General features: G+C 38.4%; 1 protein-coding gene across 3 annotated transcripts in view; it reads left to right on the top strand.

The window, feature by feature from the left end:
• ube3c (ubiquitin protein ligase E3C) overlaps positions 1-23485 on the top strand; it is a 55603-nt gene that overhangs the window by 21079 nt on the left and 11039 nt on the right. For all 3 annotated transcript variants that reach the window (XR_015940979.1, XM_088643838.1, XM_088643839.1), the window contains exons 12-20: positions 1591-1677; positions 2617-2774; positions 3535-3761; positions 7186-7290; positions 7941-8028; positions 10856-10953; positions 11282-11414; positions 12740-12987; positions 19379-19591. Coding sequence is in view for 2 of the 3 variants with exons in the window: in XM_088643838.1 (XP_088499964.1) it covers positions 1591-1677; positions 2617-2774; positions 3535-3761; positions 7186-7290; positions 7941-8028; positions 10856-10953; positions 11282-11414; positions 12740-12987; positions 19379-19591 (1357 nt within the window). In the remaining variant the exon portion in view is untranslated. The remainder of the gene's footprint in view (positions 1-1590; positions 1678-2616; positions 2775-3534; positions 3762-7185; positions 7291-7940; positions 8029-10855; positions 10954-11281; positions 11415-12739; positions 12988-19378; positions 19592-23485) is intronic.

The raw sequence follows: 23485 nt of genomic DNA, 5'->3' as shown, positions 1-23485 counted from the left end.
TTATAGTTTTGGATAAAAAAGTTCATTTAAAAAACAACTATATACCATACTTGCAATTATAAGTAAAATATTATTGGCTGGGGGATGAGTAACTTCTGTTTTTAGGTTGTGTCACTAGGTACAGCACGGTGCCTAAGGTCTTGACTAGGAACAGGCTTCAGTTTTGCGTCCTTTTTTTCATAGCTATCACTCGTGTTTTGTTATAGGAAACCAAAATCCAACAATTTCATAAAATGTGTGTTATTTGTGTATGACAGGCTTTAATATCGCAGTTCTGGATAAATAAATGTTTGGCTTTTCAAGGTCATTTTTATGCCTTAGATGTGCACTTTGCCCCTTTGCTGGTGCTGCCCTTTTGAGTTTATTGCATATGCAGGCCTTCATCTCATGATTGAAATGGCAGTGCCTGTGGAGAGGGGGGGTCTTCCTTCTGACACTCTTTAAATCAGCCTTGTCAGTCAGCATTTTAGTGCCTTGTTTCTAATTCCAATCAAACACAAGCACACTATTAAAACAATAAAAAAAGTGTTCCAGTTTCCTGTGGTGGATAAATGGGCATGCATCTAGATTTATTTCTTAAAGATATTTTTCAGTCGTTCCTTATCTTGGATGAGTTTTTTGCTCTTTGATTTTGCTGTTTAAGTTGCATTTGCTATTCTGTTCTCTAATTAAGAATTGGCGAGACAGTGATAGCAAGGTTTTTTATATAGGTGACATCTGATTTGTTTCTGGAGGTGATATTTTCCTTCCCAGTCTTAACCCTGTGTTAGCAAGGGGGATGAAGGGACAGAAATGCAGTTAGGTTCCAATTGTTTAGTTTCCTGGGCAAGAGCTATTGTATGTGGGGTTTTATTTTACTCAATTACCATCTCAGTGCTACCTTGCACTGGTTCAGCCTTGTAAATGGAGACAAAGCACAGCGTGTGATGAAGGCACATGCACAGAGTAGAGTCCATTTTCGCCGGTGTGCTATACCTGTCCTTTGGATTGTTTGAAAAGGGCAGGTTCCAGTCGTATTTGCTCTGGTGCAATTCTCAGAAGGTGTCGAAGCATGCAGGCTCACGTGGGTCACCCCTGAGCTTTGTGTGGTGTGGTGTTATACCATTGTTCTCTTCATTAACTTAAATGGGCTCTGCAGGAAGCCAGGATCTGTTTATGACCTGGGCTGAAACCCTCACTGTCAACTAGTTTACTAATGGAAGGTGCCTCACCTAAATAAAGCTTAATGGGTCATTTAATCTATTTCATTGCACATAAGGAATGTGACACCTTTTAATATGGAGGAGAAATTCCTTTGGGATGTGTTGTTCAACCATTTTCTGTTTTTATATGTCCTCTCATGAATACAACAAAGCAATGTTTTTTTTTTCCCTTAAAATATAAAAATCATTCATGTACTGTAAATAGATTTAAAAAATAAGTCTTACTGCTTCATGGGAATTGTTAAATCTTTATGAAAATATGAAGCAATACTGAAACAACATTTTATTTAGCATGGGTTTTATTGGAGGTTAATATGCATAGTTGGTTTACTTTGGCAGCTGAAATGTATTTAAACTGTTTATTTAAACTTATTTTCTGTGCTTTCAGACTCCTCTACAGCTTGGCGTTCAATGCAAGGTTCCTAAGGCATCTTTGGCACTTGATAACATCTATGACGACGAAGATGATCACTGGGTATAGTAAAAGCTTTTAGTAGCATTTTTTTCACAAGTTCTCAAGGTTTTTATGTGTTTTGCCTCAGTGTAACAGCAATTATACTGCTGACATTAGAAGAGCACTAGGTGTGGTATTTCACGGGAAAATGCTGCTAGTTAAATGTTTCCTCATGTCTGCTCAGTCTGTTGGTACTGGAGGGCTGCTAAGCTTTTTATTCACTCCTTTCTCCAAAGCATAGTTTAAGAGCAAACCAAAGCGCCTCACAACGGAGAGGCTTTCGGCACATTTAACAAAGATTTATGTGGAATGTAAATAACTCAGAGATAAAAACAGGGAACAACAGGCGGGTGCTGTTTTGAGTGATAGATTTAATATTAAAAAGTAAACAGGGCATTCCGTGTGTCAAAACCTAAAAATGTAGAATGTTTTTCATACCTGTTTAGGCCTTCTGAAGTTTCAGAAATCAGTGCTTGGATATTTGTCTGCTGATTTGAATTGGACTTTCCAAGAAGGAAATTGGCCTTTTAATAAACACAGAAAAATCTTAATATTTCAAGGCTTTTGTCAAACTTTTCTTTTCTACTGTGTTACTATTTCTTTTTTTTTTTTGGAGTAATAAGCAAATTTAAGGATTTTTAAACCATATTTTACAGCAGAAACAAAGTTGTCTTCACATCCCCGCCAGCGAAGTGGTTTATTACTCCTTTCGTGGCAAAAAGGCATTTTATTTGTTTGCTTTGAAACTGTTTTACTTCACACGTGCTGTTGCAATCAGTGCTGTACATGGATGAAACCAAGAAACAAAAATGTGGGCACAATAATGCTTAGCATTCAAATAAATAATGAATGTTGAGACCACTAGTCGGTAAAAGATGTGATGGCTGTGTTATTGTGACAGGGAAGAGAAGTGTGTAAGTTTGAACTTCTGGGAATGTCTTTTTCCCCACGTGTTCTTAGGTCCATGGTGCCCCTGCTGCAGGTGATTTCTCGTGGTTCTCCAATGTCGCTAGAAGACTCCAACAGGATCATACCCCTCTTCTATCTCTTCAGCTCTCTATTCAGCCACTCGCTGATCTCCGTTCACGACAGTGAATTTTTTGGATATCCCATGGAAGGTAGGGAACCAAGCAAGTTTGTACAGTAGGTCACATTCCTACACAAGTGGGACTAGCGTGTTGCAGAGGCCGTTTTGATGTAAAAAAAAAAAGAATGTTTTTTCATAAATGTTTCCAGAATGAAAATGGGATAAATAAACTTTTTTTCAAGCATGGAATTATCTCCTAATTACACTTTGTCAGGATTTCATTTTGCTTTAAGTGCTTTCCACACAAAGCAGTGTGACTTACTACAGAAGATGAATAGTCAAGATGAAAAAATATACCTTTTGTCTCTAATTACGATTGTGTACATTGGTCCTGCCTCAAACTATAATCTGATCATTTAGTCCTTTTGTTTTGCAGTTATCACTGTGTCTGCACTGCAGTGCAAAAGGGGGCTCTATACTGTAGCTCTTTCTGGTCTACATACATGTTTCTATTAGGTGAATTCCCATGACATACAATGAAATACCATGGAAGGCTTGTAGAAAAAGGGAGAGAAGTACCAAAATGCATTAATAACCTGCTGGAAATGAATGCACATTCAAACAGGCGAAAAAGTTATTTTTTCTGAGATATCACATTCTGTAATTTGCCTTCACTAGGCTGCTGAGACACCCGGTGTGTTTAGTTTACCTTCAATGAGACAAGTCATATCTGAAACTAAAGTGATATTTCATGGTTTTGAACAGACTAGCATCCAAGCGATGAAGAACACTGGGGTAGTACAGGTAACAATGGTAGTATCTGTGCAGAACAGTTGTTCTTCCATCTGTAGGGCAAAGCCAGTCGTCCATGATGCCCTTCACCTTGGTGGAGCTGGTGACATTGTCCCGATGCCTGAGAGATGCCTGTTTGGGGATCATCAAGTTGGCTTATCCAGAGACGAAGCCCGAGCACCGCGAAGAGTACATTGCGGCCTTCAAGAGCGTGGGAGTCAAGACCAACACAGAAATGCAGCAACGAATTCAGGCCGAGCAAAAACGGTGGATTCAGCTTTTCAAGGTGACTGTTGCATTCTTCGGCACTGCGAAGCCTTTCAGAGCCCCAATGTGTGATTTCGTTGCCCATGATTTAGAGCTCCATATGGCAATCTCAGCCGTTTATTTTTGTCTGATACTTAAGGGTAGAGTTAAAATTATTTCACTTGATCGACTCAATGTTTTATTTCTTCTATATAATCCAAACCAAGGGTAAGTTGTTCAGCGTTGAAGGAAAAAATGGAAAAATACATTTGCCTAAGGTCAAATAAATGATTAATCATTTTAAAGAATATTATTCTCCATGTGAACGACATCGTGGCACAGGGTTTAGCACTGCTGCTTCTCAGCCCCGGGGCTCTGGGTTCAATTATGAAGCTGGGATGCTGTCTGTGTGGAGTTTGTATGTTCTTCCTGTGTTCTTATGGGTTTTTTCCAAGTGCCCCGTTTTCCTGACGAGTTAACTATAACTTAACTGGGTAAGTTAGTAGTCTTCAGGGAAAATTGGCTCTGGTGTGGGTGTGTCTGTGCTTGTGTCTTAGTGTATCCCGAGATGGACTGCTGTCCCATCCAGTCTGTATCCTGCCTTGTGTCTTTTGCATGCTGGGATAGGCTCTGGCTTCCCCATGACCCTGTATGGGATAAAGTGGTTAGAAAATGATGAATGGATTATTCTGTATGCAACTATATTTCTATTCTGTATTCTTTATTGCTCTATTTTTCTCTAATCTCTATTCAATATTTTTGTATTATTCTGTATTTCTAATGAATTTTGAAAAAGAACACCCCAATTTCCTTTAACTAAGTCCCTAGATATTTTTGCATGTGTGTGTGTGATTATGGAGTTAGACTGCTATCCTGACTGGAATACAGTCCCACTGTGCTCCCTAAGGTTCTGCTACCAAGTCTGCGTTGCTGTGAAACATACCACAAATAAACGGTTTTCAGATAATGAGGGGGTGGGTGCCTGGTTGTTCCTTTTTTTTACCGGGATCTCAAGAAGACAAAAATACTCCGAGGCCAGAAAGGAAAGGTTTGCAGGGAGGGCATATAAATGCTACTGAAATTTCATAAACGATTGGTGCAAACACCTCTTGTCAGCTAAAACAGCCCATTAAAGAAGTGGGAGCAGGGAAAATGCATTTTACAAATTGAATGCTAGATTTACAGTCCGTTTAATACTACTGACCCCCTAACACGCTAATGTTTGGTTCGAGTCATCAGCCACCCCTATGGCTCTTTTATCACTTCTATTGTCAAGCTATCTATTTAATTGAAAGAAGTTAATTGAATGAAAATGATCAACTAAGCTTATATTAATATTGCTAATGGAACTTTGTGCTTGGCCATGTTTGGAGAGAGATGTCACACTGGAGTTTGGGAAAGGCCCATTAAGGCCTGCACTTAACCCGATGGGCTAATTAAGGAATGCTTATTCATTCGACAAGTCAGAGGTAGTGAAAGTCCGAACCAATCGCCTCAATTTTACAGCGTTTTTTGCACTTGTGGGTATTGCCAGTTTCAGTCATTGCTAGGTTGAGATTTGAAATTAAAGGAAACTACTTGCAGTATAAAGTGGGTGACTTGCTTAGACATTAAGACATTTAGACATAGACATAGAGACATTAGACATCTACCTGTATCGGTAATTATCAATGGAAGATTTTTCCAGTTTGTCAAGTATTGTCAAGTATTGTGTGTATTACGTACTGTACAATATGTAAAAATACATATTGTATTTAAAAAAAATTAAATCTAGCCACCTCAAAAGGGAATCCATATATAGATATGTTTATAATATTAATGAATATACATTATAATATTAATATCATTTATATTCATCAATGCATTCATGTGTGATTGTTTCTAGTCAGACACGTGATAATAATCTCAACAATTGAAGTGTGAAAGATGCCTATATGTAGATTACAGGAAATCTGGTAAATGCTATAGCAGCTACAGATATGTACAGTACAGTAAATTGCACTTGCAGATTCTGTTCATCCACATAAGAGGAAAGTCAGAAGTCAAATAGAAAAGTGCATCTCAAAACAGTCAAAACGACCCGTGCCAAAAAGGAGTTTTATAGGCTGTTTTAGATCACTTTGTCTTTGTTAGAGACGTCAGACTGAAACTTGTTGCAGAACATCCGTCCTTCTGGTTAAAAGCAGGACAGAATATACTTTCAGCAGATCAGCAAAAGCGTTGATGTAAGGGGTTTAGCTAATTAATGGGGCTGTACATTTCCAGATCAACTGAGTCATTTTTGTTTTGTGTTACCAATACATAACACCACAACAATGGGATGCTCATTCTCATTGTAATTACTTATAATCAAAGGTCCTTGTATCCAATACAGAAAAAGTGTTGTAAAATGTATAGGATTGTCTATATTTTTTTAACTGTAAGCATTGTGATGTGATGCTTCATGGAGACATTTACAGTAACTGAGAACTTTTTGCATTTTCTTCAAGATTTCTATCAAGGAATATTACATGGTGATTTTTTTTATAATTAAAGCCAGGAAAAAAGTATCTCAGCTTGTAATGTAATTTCAGAATTAAAATACCTTTTAAGTCAATGTTTTATCATTTAAATGAATATTAAATTGTGAAAAACATGTCTTTAAAGTGTGCATATATAGGCTAATTCAGAAGATATATAAACTACTGAGTTTATATTTTTGGAGTTATTAAGTGTCTAACCATTCTGCAACACAAGTACAAGTAAAAAAAAGGTACAACTAAAGTCTGATTTTTGCTCATTTTAGGTTAGCCAAGGTTAGAAATGTAAAATGATCAATTTCATGTTTTAATGGACTATCATCAAAGGCTGGTGGCGAAGTTTCTCGCCTGTGAAAAAGAATATTTAAAAGACTGCTGCTCTTGTTTACCACTTAGCTGTGTGAGGTTAATGGTGAGGTTTTGAGGGTTCCCCTATGATCAGATTTAACAACATAAGGACAGTTACGAATAAGAGGTGGCCTTTTGATAGTTAGCTTACTGATGTGAGGCTCTTATTCAACTGCTTCGTGAAAGAAGCCAGTGTATCACGTTTGACAACATGGATGGGTAGCTTGTTACACACTCTGACAAGCTTTTACACAAAGAAATGCCTCCTTCCTTTTCTCAATTTTAAATTTCTACTCATGTCCTGTAGTTTCTGGTTCACTGTTGAATCTGAAGAAGTCCATAGCGTTCACTTTGTCAGGCCTTTGAGGATTTTGCATGTTCGTATCCAGTTGAACACAAAGTTCTCTTTTCAGGCCTGAAAAGATGCGGTTCTTTTAGCCTCTTATTGTAGGACATTCCTTTAAGCCTGCAGAGCATCGTGTAACTTTTCTCTGGACTGATTCCATTGTAGCCATACCTATTCTGTAAAATGGTGACTGAAATTGTACACTATTTTTGTGCTGCTTGTGCAAAACGTGCTGTTTTCTGTTTCAACAGGTCATTACTAACCTAGTGAAAATGGTGAAAGCTCGAGATATAAGAAGACCCTTCTGTCCATCTGGTCACTGGCTTTCCAATGAGGTCAACATCAGAGCTGATAAGGTACCACTTCATTAAGGATTTGGTTTACTGGGTTTAGTGTGTCTTTTTTGTGTGAACTCGTGACAAATGTTATTAAACAGTTTCCTTTCTACTTTGGAAAATTAAAAATAATTTAAGTTTAGATTATCGCACACATTCACTCAGCAAAACCAGTACTTGATGGTGTCTTTTCATCCGCTGGGATCAAAGCTCTCAGTGAATGAAAAACAGCTTCCAGGTGACACAGGTCAAATTGGTGTGGGGGGTTCAATTTGATCTGAGAATATTCATAAAAACTACAAAAGTCCCCCTGGCTGTTTACTCACCTTGTACAAACTCTTCTCTGCGGCACTCTAAATCTGTCAGGCCTCATCAAAACACTTAAACCCCCCATTATTTCCTAAGGAGATTTTAACACAGTGTTGTGAATGTAAGCCCCATTGTGTGCAAATCATTCCATAAATTTCCCAACAGGTAACAATGAATGACTTAGGAATCAGTGAGAGCCCATAGAGTAAATGGTACATGACCGAAACTGATATATCGATGCATTCCAGCTTTGGTTTGGTCAGTGTTAGGAAAAGCCTACATTTGATTTCTTCATTCCTGCGTAAATGGTGTTGGTTGAACACCATTCTCACATTGATCTCATTTTCTTCCTGGACCACTAGGTCACACAGCTCTATGTCCCATCAGCTAGGCATGTTTGGAGAATCCGCAGAATGGGACGAATCGGGCCTCTACAGTCCACATTAGATGGTAAGAACAGCTTCCATCTCAACTCAGCGCCTTAATAATAATAATAATAATAATAATAATAATAATAATAATAATTGCTTACACTTATATAGCGCTTTTCTGGACACTCCACTCAAAGCGCTTTACAGGTAATGGGGACTCCCCTCCACCACCACCAATGTGCAGCCCCCACCTGGATGATGCGACGGCAGCCATAGTGCGCCAGAACGCTCACTACTCATCAGCTAGCCTTAACGCAAATGCTGCTCTTTTCTTTATTTCACGGCTGATTCCAGCAACATGTATTCTTTACTATTAAAAGGGTATTTGTCTGAAACATGTTTATGTACCGATCTTGAAGTTTAATTTTTGACTGAGGTTTAGCTGGTTCCCTGTGTTGTGTTTGCATTGCTTTCAGTTGTGTAGTTTCTGGTTGCTTTTACCAAGATACTACGGTTGTCTTTAGTTCAAGGCATAGCACTGAAAATGAATGTTAAATTTGGATGGAAAACCTACCATATCTATTGAGTGTTGTAAAAGTTTAATTGTGTAGGAAGTAAACCATTATTTCAATGGGTTTTTTTATCTGTTTATGTGTGAATAATTTCAAATATCACCAAAAGACAATTTAGATGGGCAGTGTCCTCCTAGAATGTGATGTGAAAGAGGTGAAAAATTCAATGATGGTTCTCTCTTGGTACAGTTTCCAACGTACAACACAGTCTGGACAAAGCAAAGGTGACTCCAGAGGCTTGGAAATCTGTCCTAGCGTAAAATTTGTGTTTGGAGTAATCAAGGCATTAGTAATAGCAATGGGATATAGGTGCATCACGTATTTCGTGGGAATGAGTACATTTTCAAACTACAGTACGGGGAAAACACCCCCAAAATCTTCATGCAAAGGAGGTCTGCTGGCTCTGTGCACTGTGTGGAAGCAGTTTGACTCTTGAGCAGTTTCATCATTCATTTGTATGCATCATTGTCCCTTCCTTTCTTTGAAGTCAGACGAGCCTTTTGAAGCTGCACCTTGTTTGTTTAAAAGTAGTACAGCCAGCAAGATGGTGTGAAAACAAGCAGATAACAATGTGTGTATGATTTGCTTAATGCCACTTGACTCCATATGGGATAAAGTCAATTAGTGTGAAAGTACTGATGAAGCACATATGGCTTTGTGTTTGTTTGGCCTTTTTCATTTACTTAAATGGACAGCCACTAGAGTGATAAATGGTCTGTGTATTGACCACGACGGCCCATATTTCTCCTCAAAGATGGAAACGTGATGGAAAAATGCGGATAGAATTGACTAATTGACCAGAATAATTGAGCTCTAGTAGGGGGATAGTGGTTTAACTCTGCTGTTCTGGCAGTTTTTTTTTAGGTTTAAATAGCTTAAACCGTTAGTTTAATATAAAACAAACGCTCGCTTAATGAAAATTGTCCCGCAAGTAGATAACCGTCTAACAGTTTAGTTAATTAAAAGTGTCCATTGCTGAAAGACGCCCTTGCTGCCATACGGAGGAAAGGATTGAACACTTTTTAATGGCCTGCCTGTAAACAAGTATCTGGATTAAGTATACCCATACAGGAGTATTGATCTGGTCACCATGGCCTAATGGGGACTCAGTGCAGACCAGCTGCTCTCATTGTGTCTGTTATTTACAGGCCTTTTCCAGAGTGATGAGGTAATTAGCTTTATGAAAAACCAATGTATGTATGTTTTGCATTGAAAATACCCTTAATTAAAAGATTCAGGTTACCTTCATTAGCTGCAGAACCCTCCGACAGGTGTCTTCAGTCAAGGTATCACTGTACACGGCTTACATAGCAACCTACTAATGATGGTCATGGGGCCGAGAGCTGCGTTAGCATGGGAGCTACAGAGGAACCAGTGCAGGTTAATTCTATGGTGAGAAGCAAAATAGAGTAAAACCTAAAGTTTCGAATGTCGAGCCTTCTTCAGGTGACGACTCAAGTCAGGATGCATCGGTGCGCGATTGCTGCAAAGTTTAATTCCACCGTGACAAGTGGAAACATCTAAAGAGGAGAAATGTGAGAAAACAGCCGCAATGTTGTTTTTAATTTCTGCTTTTCAACATTATCTTTTCAAAATTATCTTGACTTTTTCCTCAAGTTGTGTTGTATTTTTTCCTTTGACTTTTCAGGGTGCAGTTCACTCATGCTTGCCCCTTTACAAATTACAGTGATCCTTTTTATTGCAGTTATTTTGAAATCATTTGGAAATTATTTAATGTCATAAAAAATCAAATGCCTTTCAAAACAGGGGGGTTTAAATTGACCCTTTTACTTAAAAATGCAACATTTGGTGTCATATTGTAGGTTGATTATGAAAAACAGAGCAATAGGATTATTGATGTGGAACCCGGGTCCCTACTACAGCACCAGTGAAAGTTAACTCTGCTAGTAACCAGTCAGACCCCCTTGCATGATACTTTCTTTGACAAAGATTCAAGATGAAAAAATTGATGCGTTTATTTTCTATTGCGTCATGTTGTTGCACTTCCAGTTGTCCCCAGCAGAGTGCACTGTGACTACACTTCTTCCTGCCAGCCCTGTCACAGCACAGTCGGATATGGGGGGCCCTCATGCACCTCACAGTATGTCAAAAGAAACAGAAGCCCGAAACACATAATGCGCCGATTAAATAGACTTTGCGGCGCAGCTCGTAAAAGCCGAACTCCACTCATGTTTCATTAAAAAAGGAAAACACTTGAAATTTGATCAAAATGTCGATGAAATGGGTTGGTCAGCTCTTACCATTAGATTGACTCTTAATGTATCCCTGCTGGTACAGCTGGTCACACTTTGCTCCATTTCTTTTCTGATCTAGTTGGAATGGAACCACCTCAGTTGTCAGTGTCGGAGGAGAGACAACTTGCCATCTTAACTGAGCTTCCATTTGTAGTTCCCTTTGAAGAACGGGTGAAGGTATGCCTAAAATTATTGTCGCATTTCACTTTAATTTCAAAATTAAATAAGTATAAGTGAGTTTCTTAAAACTGAAGAAGTGTCAAGGTGTTTCTTAATCTGTACACCTTTTCTTGAGCTTTTTTAAAAATATACTTTGTCAGTTTGGTCAGCAGTGATGTCTTTGACTCCTCTGAGTTGAGCGAAGGGCCTGTTTTTAAATACATGTAGTCAACACCATGTGGTCTGTTATGCGTGTGAGGGGGGATTGAATAATGTATTTCTCAAAACAAAGAAATAATACAATTTTATACAAGAAATAATAGGTTTATCCATTGTTATTATTAAGATTTTCCAGCGGTTGATCTATGCAGACAAGCGCGATGTTCAAGGAGACGGGCCGTTTTCAGATGGCATTAACATCACTATTCGACGGAACTACATTTATGAGGATGCGTATGACAAACTATCTCCAGAGAATGGTAAATGCAAGAATACTGATATTTTATGAATACTTCTTGTGTGGTTTCTTGTGACTGAGCATCAATTCTAACATAGAAATACCTATTTATAATTGACACCTGAAGAAGGCTCCACAGCCGAAACGTTGTGTTTTCTTTCGTCTTTTTTCAGCATGGAATAAACCTATTACTTGTTCTATAGGTAGAAATATATTTTTATATTAAGTCGAAAAGGTACAGAATACAACTATGAAAGGAAAAAAACATTTTCTATTCTAAGTCTTAATATATGAAAGCTAATATTCTATTTAAAATATAGATACTTATGCTCATCTAGAGGATTGAAATGTAGTTGCTTGTTACCTAGTTTTTGCAAAGCAGGTACCCTTTAATTGACCATTTGTCAAGGTTTAGATTTTGCAGTGTAAACAGGATATTAAGATGAATTTTGTATTGTAGTTAACATAAATGCTTATTTTGTAAACAAAGTTAAATCTAAAGACTGCAATATTTTTGACCAGCTTTTTATTGATCAACTGGAGTAGTAATTTAATCATAATAACATTAAACACTAGTAATAGTAACAGGCCTTATAAAAGGCTGAATCAATATTTGTAAGCCAGTTTTTCTGGTAGGAAGGCACCAATAAATATTTTAAAGGTCTTTCTTGTCAAATGAATGAATTCAGGTTGAAAATTACACAACAATCCTCTATTACCACATAATAAACAGTAGCTCCATGATATCAAAGGATTGTCTGCAAATTGCTCTAAAAATAGATTTTTTCCTGCTTGTGTCTGAAGACCATAAATTAGCTTTATGCCCATTGATTAATCATGGGGGAACATCTAGTGATCTTTTTATACATCTAGATTTGAATATCCCAAGACTTAGGATCAGGTTTTAATAATAAGACAGCAAGAATTTATTGTTGTTATTGCTCTTTATAGTTTATTCTAACACAAAATAGTAGGACATGCTGCTTAGACAACTCATATCTTGAAAGTTACATATTTTACATCTCCTGCAAATTCAAGATAAGATGGAGGCTAATCAGTAAAATTCTTTACTGTCATGGCTGTTGCTTTCAGTATCCAGAATCTCTTGATTTCCTTTGATAAAATATGTATTTGTTGACTTAAATGTACCCGAATGTTATAACGGCACTGGAAAAGTCTGTTTTACAAAAATATTTCTTTTTTTTTTCCTGTTATGCTGTGAGACATTTCTGTTTTGGGGGGTATTTTATGTGATGATTTAATGACCTTTGATACACTGTTAATTCATGACAAAAAGTGTAAGTCTTAATTTTAAGAAGCACGTTTTGTGTGTGTGTTGTCTTTTAGAACCTGACCTCAAGAAGAGAATCCGAGTTCACCTGCTGAATGCTCACGGTCTGGATGAAGCTGGTATCGATGGAGGTGGCATTTTCCGCGAGTTTCTCAACGAACTCCTCAAGACAGGATTCAATCCTAACCAGGGTTTCTTTAAGACCACCAACGAGGGGCTTCTCTACCCTAGTCCTACTGCACAGATGCTAGTCGGGGACTCCTTCACCAGACATTACTACTTCCTTGGCAGAATATTAGGAAAGGTAATGACTATTCTGATTCAGGCAAAAAAGCTAGTTTTGTAAGTAATGAGTGTGCTCCATAAATGAATTGTTTTGAATTGATCATAGGATCTTAAGCAAAAAAGTTTTGAGACTACAAACAGTTTTAAGCGATTTTGTACAGGATGCAATAGATTTTGTTTCAAGGAGAATATTAATCTTTCATTGCTTCATGACGGGGGTGAAAATGGCATCCTCATATGCGGTCATCCAAGGAAGTGTAAAACCATTTCAGGACACTGAAGTCTACATCAGATATTGTCTCATGCTGCTGTTGTATGAGGTGGTGATGTGGTACAGGGTTCAGATAACAGAAGAGATGTAAACATTCCTGTCCTGAACCCTTAGTTCAGTTCATACAGAAGTAGTCACTGTTTGATCTTTTCTACTAATGAATCAGATCTGGAGTACAGAGCTGTGGTCTCTGTAAAAATTGTTGATGCCCCAAATGATTTTAAGTTGCCAAACACCTGTAAAGCAGGGTGAATGTCATCCAAAGTCAACTGCAGTTTTTCCAAGGTGAGTTTTATCAGTAGTCCTCAGTAGCCCTACTTTGTGCACCGATGGATGTGTAGTATGCGTGAACATTTTGGACATAAATTGTGTTACAAATCATCTGAAAACAGTCTATTCTAGTTTCAGTATTTGAAACTGCTACAAAATAATGTTAATATCAATTTGCAAGCATCATTGAACTGTTCAGGTAAATATTTAAGGATATTATTTGTTATATTTTGGGGTATATTTATTTCTTATTATGTGTTCTATTTTTACATTTGTGTTCACTATAATATTGTTTTGCTACATATTTCTAATGTTTTTGCATAATGTAAGACTCGTAATATTTTATCATATATATATAAAAGATATCATATATATCTAATCTGCCCAACAGTTTAAAGAATGAAAGGAAATTGAATTCTGTGGTTGTGTGGTTGTGTACTGTGTGAGGGCTGTTACTAGTTTCTGCAGGAGATTGATGAGGGTGACATCCCAAACTTGTGTGGCTAAAATGTGGCTAAAATTAGTGCAGCATCCCTGTTACTGTATGTCTCTGTGTTAAAACAACTCTATTAATTACTGGAATAGCTAATATTCGATGTGGTCTGTAGGGCGGAAGTCTAAAGGTTTTAATGACGAGCAATACAGTGTCAGGATAGGCAGTGTGTAACCAGGCAACGCAGTAGGTCTGTTTCTCCACATTGGGTTTGGTCAACAGTAGATAAAGAGACTATTCTTAGCTATTTTTTCCGACTCTAATTTACACAGTGTATCAGAAAACAGTGATCTGCAAAACTTTCCATGTTTCCCCCAGGTTGTTATAGAGTATTCATTTATATGCTTTGTACTATGAGTGTTTATATAAGGAATAAAATAATCATAATTTTCTAATCAGTATTTGGTTGCCTGCTATACTAAATGCTTTTAAATTAGAATTGGATTCAGTGAGCTTGGAGATAAGGCACATCATGATGTATCAGCTAGTCCTATGTGTTTATCTGGGTTTCACACTACAGAGTGAGCAGGAAATCGGTATTAAACCTCTTTCCCGCTCTCTTGTTCTGATACTTTTGTTTTCCCTTATCCAGTATCTACTGCCACTGGGGTGGAAAGTGAATCTCGTCAAAATGTTCTTCACAGATGCTGGCGACAGGACACGTCTTTGACATTGTCCATTGGGCATGTTCATAATTCCGAATAACATTGAATGTCTTTATACATGCTGTTTTATTTTTCAAAGTTGGTATTTTGTATTATGTGTTAGCCAGGTCTGCTGTGGACTGGCATGCCATCCAGGGTGTATCCTACCTGGTGCCTTTTGCTTGCCAGGATAGGCTCCGACTTTCCCACAGCACTGCATTGGATAAAGTGGTTTGATAATGGATGGATGGATGTTAGCCAAGTCAGCAAGTGTACTCTGCTGCCCCCTGTTGGTAGAACAATGTCATGGGCTTTAGCCTTTAGGTTTTCCTGTTCAGGTTGTTATACTGAAAATGACTGACAGGCAGCCATGACTTAACATGGCCAGAAGCTTGCCATGCAGTTTGATCCAGTTGATCCCGATCACGCCTGTGAAGAAAATAGTTGGTGAAGCCTCCCATCAGCATCGAAAATCACTTTTGTCTACCTTAGACTGGGAATAAAAAGAGTCCTTCTTCTGTTTTGATTTTTGAATACTAGAAATCGTCCCAAACATCCCAAAATAAAATCAAGTCATGTACCTGTATAATATAGTTGAATTGGTTATCGTATTTGTCCTGCTTCACATGGAAAACTGATTTCTGTTTCTGTTTTTCCATCTTCTGCCTTTGCATCCTCACACAGTGTATGGGAAACCGTGTTTCAGAATTTAGCCCTAATTATTTATTTTTTTTACGAGCACATTAAAAAGAAATGCCGTAAGCTTTTGTGCATGCATAAGCGGTTATATTGATTTGCAGGAGTCGATGGCACAGCTGAGTTCCCCTGTATGAAATTCAGAGTAAAGTGACACAGCAGGGAAGGCTGTAGTTTTTTTTTTTCAGGCGCAATCACTTGATGGGTATTGTTTGCCTTCTACACAATGCTGCTATTTATTAGGTCCTAATGTTTTTAAATTTTCTTTAATGCATGTGCTAGTGATTGTTTATTGTGATGCAGTGCAGAGAGGTCATCCCACATGGAAAGAATTACTTCATGACACTGGTCACTTCTCAATTAGGCGTTCCATTAGCAGATGATTCCTGCTTCTTGTTTGTGTAGTGATTGCATTTTACTGGCGCTAAATCAGCAGGCTGGACAGGACATAAATAAGCAGTCAAAGCTCGTAGTAATAGCATTTTGATCTGTTTTACAGTCAGAAGCACCTAAGTCTATCTCAGACAATTCGGCATACTTATTAGAGTACCGTAATTTTCTTGCTTGCGTCCTGTGTTGAAAAATGGCTAGTCAGCGACTGTCCAGCTTCATCGCTAATGGGTGAGGCAATTAAGGTGAGAAATTAACTTGGATTTGACTTTCGATTAACCTTACTTTTTACGTTTTCATACTCATAAATACTAACAAAGTAGGCATTACAGTGCCGCTTTGATGTTTGTTTGGTACTGTAGTACAGGGAGATTGAAAAGGGACTTGATGTAAAATGGTATTATTTGGCGTGAGCTCACAAGCACGTTCCATCACAACAGCTGTGATTAAAGGAGGTCATTTCCTTTGGTGATGAATAAATATCTCTGTTGTTACAGCAGTGATTTGTAGTTTTCAAATCACCAGGAGGCTGTTTATTATCAGGTTCAAACAACAGAGATACATTTTTATGGTGCCCCCGTACAGGACTTTGTTAGAAAGGAAGGCTTGTTTCAGTGAAACACATACTGTAGGTAGAGCAGTGTGAGAAAAACGTCCTTCTGTAGCACAATTTAATAAGGCATTGGCTACTGTTTGTGGCTACTGTAATTGTACTGCAGTAATGCCTACAACAAGCTTCCATTACGCTATGACATTAATCATGCAGCTCTCCTGTTTGGATGTGACAATGTGTGCAGGGTTACTCCCATCAACGCTGGTACCCCTGTATACATGCATAGTATATAACTGGAGAAACAAGTCTTGACCAAGAGCAACACCGGTTGTCTGCAACAACAGTCTAGAGCAAGTCCTGAAATCTGTACCGACTTTGTACTTATAATAGTAATAGTATTACTTATAACTAGTAATAGTATTCCAGAATTCAGAATGTCGTGTTTTTTAATAGCCTATTTCCTTTAATGTAAATCACCATTACAGGTGTCCTAGTGGTGCACCTCTTCCAAAACTAAGCCACATCTTTGGTTTAATCTTCCATTCATAGTACAAGCCCATATTCTCAGTGAGAGGGCGAGGGAGGGAACATTCCCAGTTAAAATGCCCATAGGATTGGTTTTTGGAGTAAACTAAGGACACCCCTCCTGATTTAAACCCTCATGACCTGGCTGTCCTTGACCAGTTGTGCGTCAGTCCTTGGGAAGTGCTAGCCTCAGATCTTAACCAGGGCTGACTGGATTGTGTCTCGAAAGTCCACACATGTGGCTGAGCTCCAACAGGGTGACTCCTTGCAGCCCAGTCGAGCGTTTTTAAATGCATTCTTGGAAACCACATCCCAGAGCCACAGGATGTCAAAGCCTTGGATGACATCTTTAAAAAAAAACGGTTTTGTGAACATGGTTGTAGCTCTGGAGGAAACTGCCCACTCTTTGTGTTTAAATTCAATTAGCTAAGAGCTGTTCTAATTTCCCTCCCTGGACTCATTGCCCAAACTGCCGGCGGTCCGATTCAATTAACTGTTTAGCCGTTAACGGAGTGCTTCAGTAAATGACACATTCGTGCAGTAGAGAGCAAATGCGGAGCAATATTAATTTTGATCCAAGTATCACACATGGTGCTTTTATTGATTCCAAATAAATATTGTTTCACGTATGCTGCTCCATTTATTGCAAAGCCAGATGTACCCCAGCCTTCCCCTTGTGCACAAAGTAAAATTAATAGAGGCCCAAGATCACCTCAGGAACCTCGCAGTCTGAAACTACTTTGCCCTTCGCCAGACAAACAGAATACAGTGTTTGTCATTCCTACAGATCATTATTTTATTTGTGCTCTGCCCCTCCAAGCAAAATTAAGATAGTGTTACAGTAAGTAATTCGTAGCTACTGCAGTCCACTGAGGATGGGGAAGTTAGCATGGGCTTAACCCCATGAAGAATTACGATAACAGGAAGAGCCATAGTTACTTCAGGCAATTTAGGAAGAAGGAAGTTAACACTTCCTTGACTGCTCTTCGGGGTCACTGCGCTACAGCAGCTGTAAGGCTCCAGTTCTGTTCCTCTGCTGCAGTGGTTTTATCAAGTGGAAATCAACTGGATAAAGTTCATTTTTGGAGGGAGAATATCAATGCTGATTGATAGTAATGCGTTTGAAAAGCATTATGTTTTTTATTGATTCTTAATGTTGTAAATTAACAAATTTATTTGGCAGCTAACAGAAGCCGCCTATGGTGATGTGAGCATTTATTCTCCTGATAGTGCCACGATTTGCATTAATTGCCCTGCCACGGCACTCACTTATATTAAAAGGCTCACACCATAATTAATCCTTTTTATTTCAAGTCATTTTGGCACAATTTCTGGCAATAAACACCCATAAATAATAGATGCTTGAAAAAATATGCTCCAGGTTTTTCAATATACTTATTGCTGTGTCGTTATGGTGCAGTGTTATTGATAGGTTTCGAGGGGCAAACACTGCATATAGCCAGAAATTAGGTCTACTGTGAAAAATGCTAAGTGGATTATTTTGCATAAAAAATAGACTGTGTTTGAAGTTGCATAATTAACCTGTGTTTAGAAAATACCTTGATTTATGCCTGTGTGTGTATTTAAGATGCATACATTATGGAAATCTTTTAAATTTATAATCCATTTAGCTGATGTGGTCAAGGTTTTTAGTGCAATCATTTATAAAGACCTGTATATTTTAATGCTCTAAAGGTTTAAACGTGCTCTTTTTAGGACTATTCCAGTACATTAGCTTTACATTTTATGACTCACCTCCTCAGCTCTTGTACTTGATAGTATTTAAGGTCAAGGTTAGATATTCCATAAATTCTATTCTATATAATGTCAAACCTCGTAGATTTAAAGTAGATTATCATCTATGTGTATTAGATTGAATTTGACAAAACCTACTATTGCAAACTGAATATCGGTTTTGGTTTGGGCCTAGATGCACCAGTTCAGCTTATCAGCTTCAGGATTTAAAAATACATTGATTCATCTGTAATCATCTATGCAGTATATTTACAGTATAGGGCACATTTATTATGACAAGAGTTTTAGTTAAAAAAAATAACATTAGTGCATATTCACTACTTTTAAATGAAAATAAACCACATTAAATACAGTCTAAAGTAAGTTCCACATTGGATTGTATTGACAAGAGAATAGTTGGGAATAATTAGGAAAATTAGATCAACACTTAACTAAGTTCTTGAGGTCTAAATTAACCTAAATAATAATATGAACAATATCTTGTTATTCGTGACTGAAATTATCAGTATAATTGGTGTGCCTCCCTTAGGACGTTATTTACCTCTCTGAGACAGAAATACTGCATCCTTTGCAAATCGTGCTTGAGGTACTCTTACCCCTTGCCATGAAACATTCAGTTACTGCTTAATCTGAAATAGGAAACCGTCTCTGTAGCCTGAGTGAACAGACGTCTTAATGGTCATCAAGCTGCCACAGCCTGTTGAGCGAGGGACTGTTTCGGCGGGTTTCACGGCAGGCCTAGCCAATTCACGGCGAGCCGCCTTTCCCATCAGCGCACTTCGACTCCTCTCCCTTTTCCTTCTTTCGCCGTAGGCACTTTACGAAAACATGCTGGTGGAGCTCCCGTTTGCCAGTTTCTTCCTCTCTAAGCTGCTGGGCACCAGCGCCGATGTGGACATTCACCACCTGGCCTCCCTGGATCCTGAGATGTACAGAAACCTGCTCTTCCTGAAGAGCTACGAGGGAGATGTGGAGGAACTTGGCCTGAACTTCACGGTGGTGAATAACGACCTCGGGGAGGCACAGGTGGGCACCGGTCTCCCCCCCCCCCACCTTATTTTTTTGCCGCTGCTTCCTAACCCTGAACCGTTAATAATTAATTCCAATCATGTGTCTGTATTCAGAGATAAGGGAGATAAAGCACGGTCTGTGGCTGTGATCTTTGAGCAACTCTTAAGGCAAAGAATGGCTTTGTTGACCATTCCAAAAATATTAGGTGCGAATAACAACTAGAGCAGTAATTATCTAAAAACAGGACTGATAGTAAAGTGTTTCTCAATTGTATCACCAGGCTTTTTTTCCCCTCCTCCTAGCGCCTCACTGTTTAGACAGCAAGCTGGTTATTTGAGGTTGGAATCGTGCTTCTTCCACATTGCTCTGACCGGTTTATTGCCTGCAATCTTTGTTTGCTCAAGGCCCCGCTGAGTTATTAGCTACTCTTTAAATATGCTTTACAGTGCCGTTACAATGCAAGTTCTTAGTTGTTTGCTCTGGAAGCAGACGCAAATATAAGACAGAAAACTATTTTTTAAAGATTAGGCACACACTAGACCAAACTGCCCTGTGTTTGCCCTTTGGCAAGCACCAAATAAGCAAATCCCCTTGCCTAACAATCGTTAGCATTACCGTACTTATAATAAATGTGAAAAGGAAGACATTAAGGAACAGTGCTGATATTTTTTGCATGTTAAAATATAACATTAGAAATGAGAAGAGAGTCCAGGGTGTCCATCTAATTAAACCCAGAATGCCAGCTGTTAGCAGGAATCGACTCCAATGATATGACTCTGCAGTTTGCTCTGAAAGGCCTCCATTTTTGCACAAAACCATGGTTCCTATTTTTAATCCTTAAAGCCCTACCTCTTAATTTCTATTTGTGTCCAAATGTGTTGACGAAAACGCTGTAATTTTTATTATATATCTTAGTATTTTACCATGGGCTTTCCTATATTGTCTAGACTGAGGAAGGTAATGATGAGGTAAAAGGAGCACATAAATCCTTTTCATGAGTTGTCTCGTCAAGATCTGTGTCACCTTTTTTCGCTACTCGCTTGATATGATATTGTCTACTGCAGTAGTCGTGAATCTATTATTATTAATTATGAATATAAATAATATAAGGATTTTCCATATTTGCTGTTCTGAGAGGCTGGAAGAGAGGGCTAAGAACCTGGCATAAAATTTGATAAAGAATGTCAACACCCGTAAAGCCCTATTAGAGAATCTGGTCCCTAATTCTCTGATAAGAACTGTGTGCTTCTCATCCAGTCAATGAGCAGAGTGTCTAGCCCATTTGAAATGCTCGGCCGTGGTTCATCAGGAGAGCCATGCCAGTATGATGGCAGAAGAGAGGATTCCTGTTTTGCAGGCCACTGAAAGATGAATAAGCTGCCTCCTTCGAATATTGCTGCGTGGGACGCTGTCAACATCCTCCAGTCAAAAGAGCCTAATCAACAAGATCGCTAGTGCTAGAGCAGTGCAACTCAGAATTCTCCATTGTTAATGCAAAAAAAACACCGTAATGCTCCCCCTCCAGTTACTCAATAAATTTGCTAATGGAGAAACACAGTATGCACTCCATATCGAGTAGCAGTTATGTTTCTGTGGCCTCTTACTTTATCATTGAACAATTGAAAGTGGATTCTAAAATTAAAAACCCATGCCACCTGCATCTGTCATTTTAGTGACGGCTTCTGCGCTGCTGATAGACCTCCTGTTCATGGCCTCCGATGTACAGGGACAAACAGTAGCAAATCCTTTCTGCCTTTAACAGCTGTAGTATTGCCATTCACATGTAGTATATACATTCCCTGTAATGGCCCACATTTCTAAAACCTTTCCGTTAACTTTTAACTGTAAACTTAGAGAAGAACTCAGTGAAGCCGTAAAGTGTCATGTAAATATTTTTGTCTATTGATTTTAAGTTTACAGTTTAGAAGCGTATTTTTGTTTTTTGCTGTTTTCAATGTTTCCTGAAAAGCACAGCCATTGTTTTGGGCCAAAATGATTTATTAACTGATTTATTATCCCTTTATTATGCTGTATTAATTGTTGGTGTGCATCTTTCCCCTGAGCCTTTTGCAGAATCTCTGTTGCTGAATTATTCTCCTTTGCAGAAATCTTGGAGATTCAGTTTTAGCCAGAAATGCTGCTGTGTTATTATAAATAACACTTCCACTCTTGTGTACAGCATGCCATTTTACCTTTATTTCATTGAGTGATGCAAGGAAAGCCACAGCTTGTAGCCACACACATTGTTCTGATTGCCACTATTGTTTTGTTTTTGTACCTGATAGAAAGCAAATATTGGTATGTTACACTGCTGAAATACTTGCGTGATGAATAGGGATAATGGCTCAATTATACAATGGCTGCACAAATCTTTTGTCCTGCACTTGTATTGTGATCTTATCAAATTAGAATAGGGTGGATTAACAAAGTGTAAACCTGTATTTTTTCAGAATATTTTCAATGTCCTAAATCTAGCCCTGTATTTCCAGACAGTCATTGATATCGATCACACACATAGACATGGTTGCACAGTTCTGCATTAATTTTAAAAGGGAATTTAGACAATCAGCTTTAAAATTAAAGCACGGATTACTAGGTATTAGCAGGTGAATTGAGGTGATTCAACCTTACCTGCTGTTCCCGTATCCTTCCTGACCAAGCAGTGGAAAGATGTGTGTTCACAGTAACATTGAATTTTTTTTATGAGGTCCAAAGAAGATAAACTGGAGTTTGCCATGGTAAAGTCCACAATAACGTCAACTGTCGGAAATGTTCACCAAAAAAGTCATGAAAATGAAAGGCTACTCTCCATGCTGGGCCTCCCTGTCTGTGGACATCACTGTGAAGGGCACTTTCTGAAGCACTCTGCCTCTCTTCTACAGAGTTTGCCCTTTTGTCACATTGGCATTATGCTATAGCCTTAACACCATGATTCTCTCTTGACTAAATGTGTCTCTTTTAATTGATAAAGTTATGTGAGCTCTCCAACACATCTTAATATATCTCTGTCTTACAGCTTTATATACTAAAAGATAATTAAACAGTCAAGTTACTCTTTTAAACTTAGCTACAACGCCTGTGCCAATTTATCAATTAACCAATTGTCCTTGTAAGGAACAGCTCCAAGGTTTCTGAAGCATGAGAAACTGAGCCATTAGATGTCCGGCATGTGCTTTGAAATGGACAAGTAAGTATCTTAGTCATTCTGCCTGAGCAGTTCTCATGTTCCGATAACCTGAAGCCGGATGAAGAACAGGTGCTGAAACAAGGATGGAAAACGCACTCGGATTGATTCAGCGGCTTCCATCGCTGGTCAGGATGACAAGACAGCTACATCTTCTTTCTGCAGTTTTTGTTTTTTCATTTTTCTTTTTCGGCATTCGAATTAGCCTGTACTGGTTCATGTACCAGTATTTCTGTTGTCATCGTGAGAGATATTAGAATACCCAAAGCCCTTTCTTTTGTATTTTAAAACGCAGTGGATGTATAGAGCTTGGGTGAGCACAACAGTCATCGGATTTTCCAACCAGTTCCTTGTCTCTGAAACCATCCGTTTTAATAACAAAGCTTTCAAAACCAAGGAGAAACAGATTTTTTCCAAGAAGAAAGATTTTTGGAAGTTGATGCACCCTCTTGGAGATTTGAGACCGGGGAATTCCATTGTGCAATACGTGACACAAAGACTTTTTCAAACCCAGACTTTGCTAAAACAGATTTGACAGTCCTGTGAAAAATAAACTGAATGTGAGGAATGTGAAGACAGTCAGATTTACTAGAACTACTGCCAATAGTAACCCACTGAACCAATTGCCTTTGTGAAAAGCAAGACGAAAATAAAGCTAAACTTGTCCAAAGTATGTATGTTATTAAGCTAACTACCTGTTGGCATAAGGCTTCACTCTCTTGACG

This window comes from Lepisosteus platostomus, chromosome 8, assembly GCF_059453375.1.
Source record: "Lepisosteus platostomus isolate fLepPlt1 chromosome 8, fLepPlt1.hap1, whole genome shotgun sequence".
Taxonomy (NCBI): Eukaryota; Metazoa; Chordata; class Actinopteri; order Semionotiformes; family Lepisosteidae; genus Lepisosteus; species Lepisosteus platostomus.
Note: the sequence above shows the minus strand (reverse complement) of the source record. Positions and strands in the feature narration are given on the sequence as shown.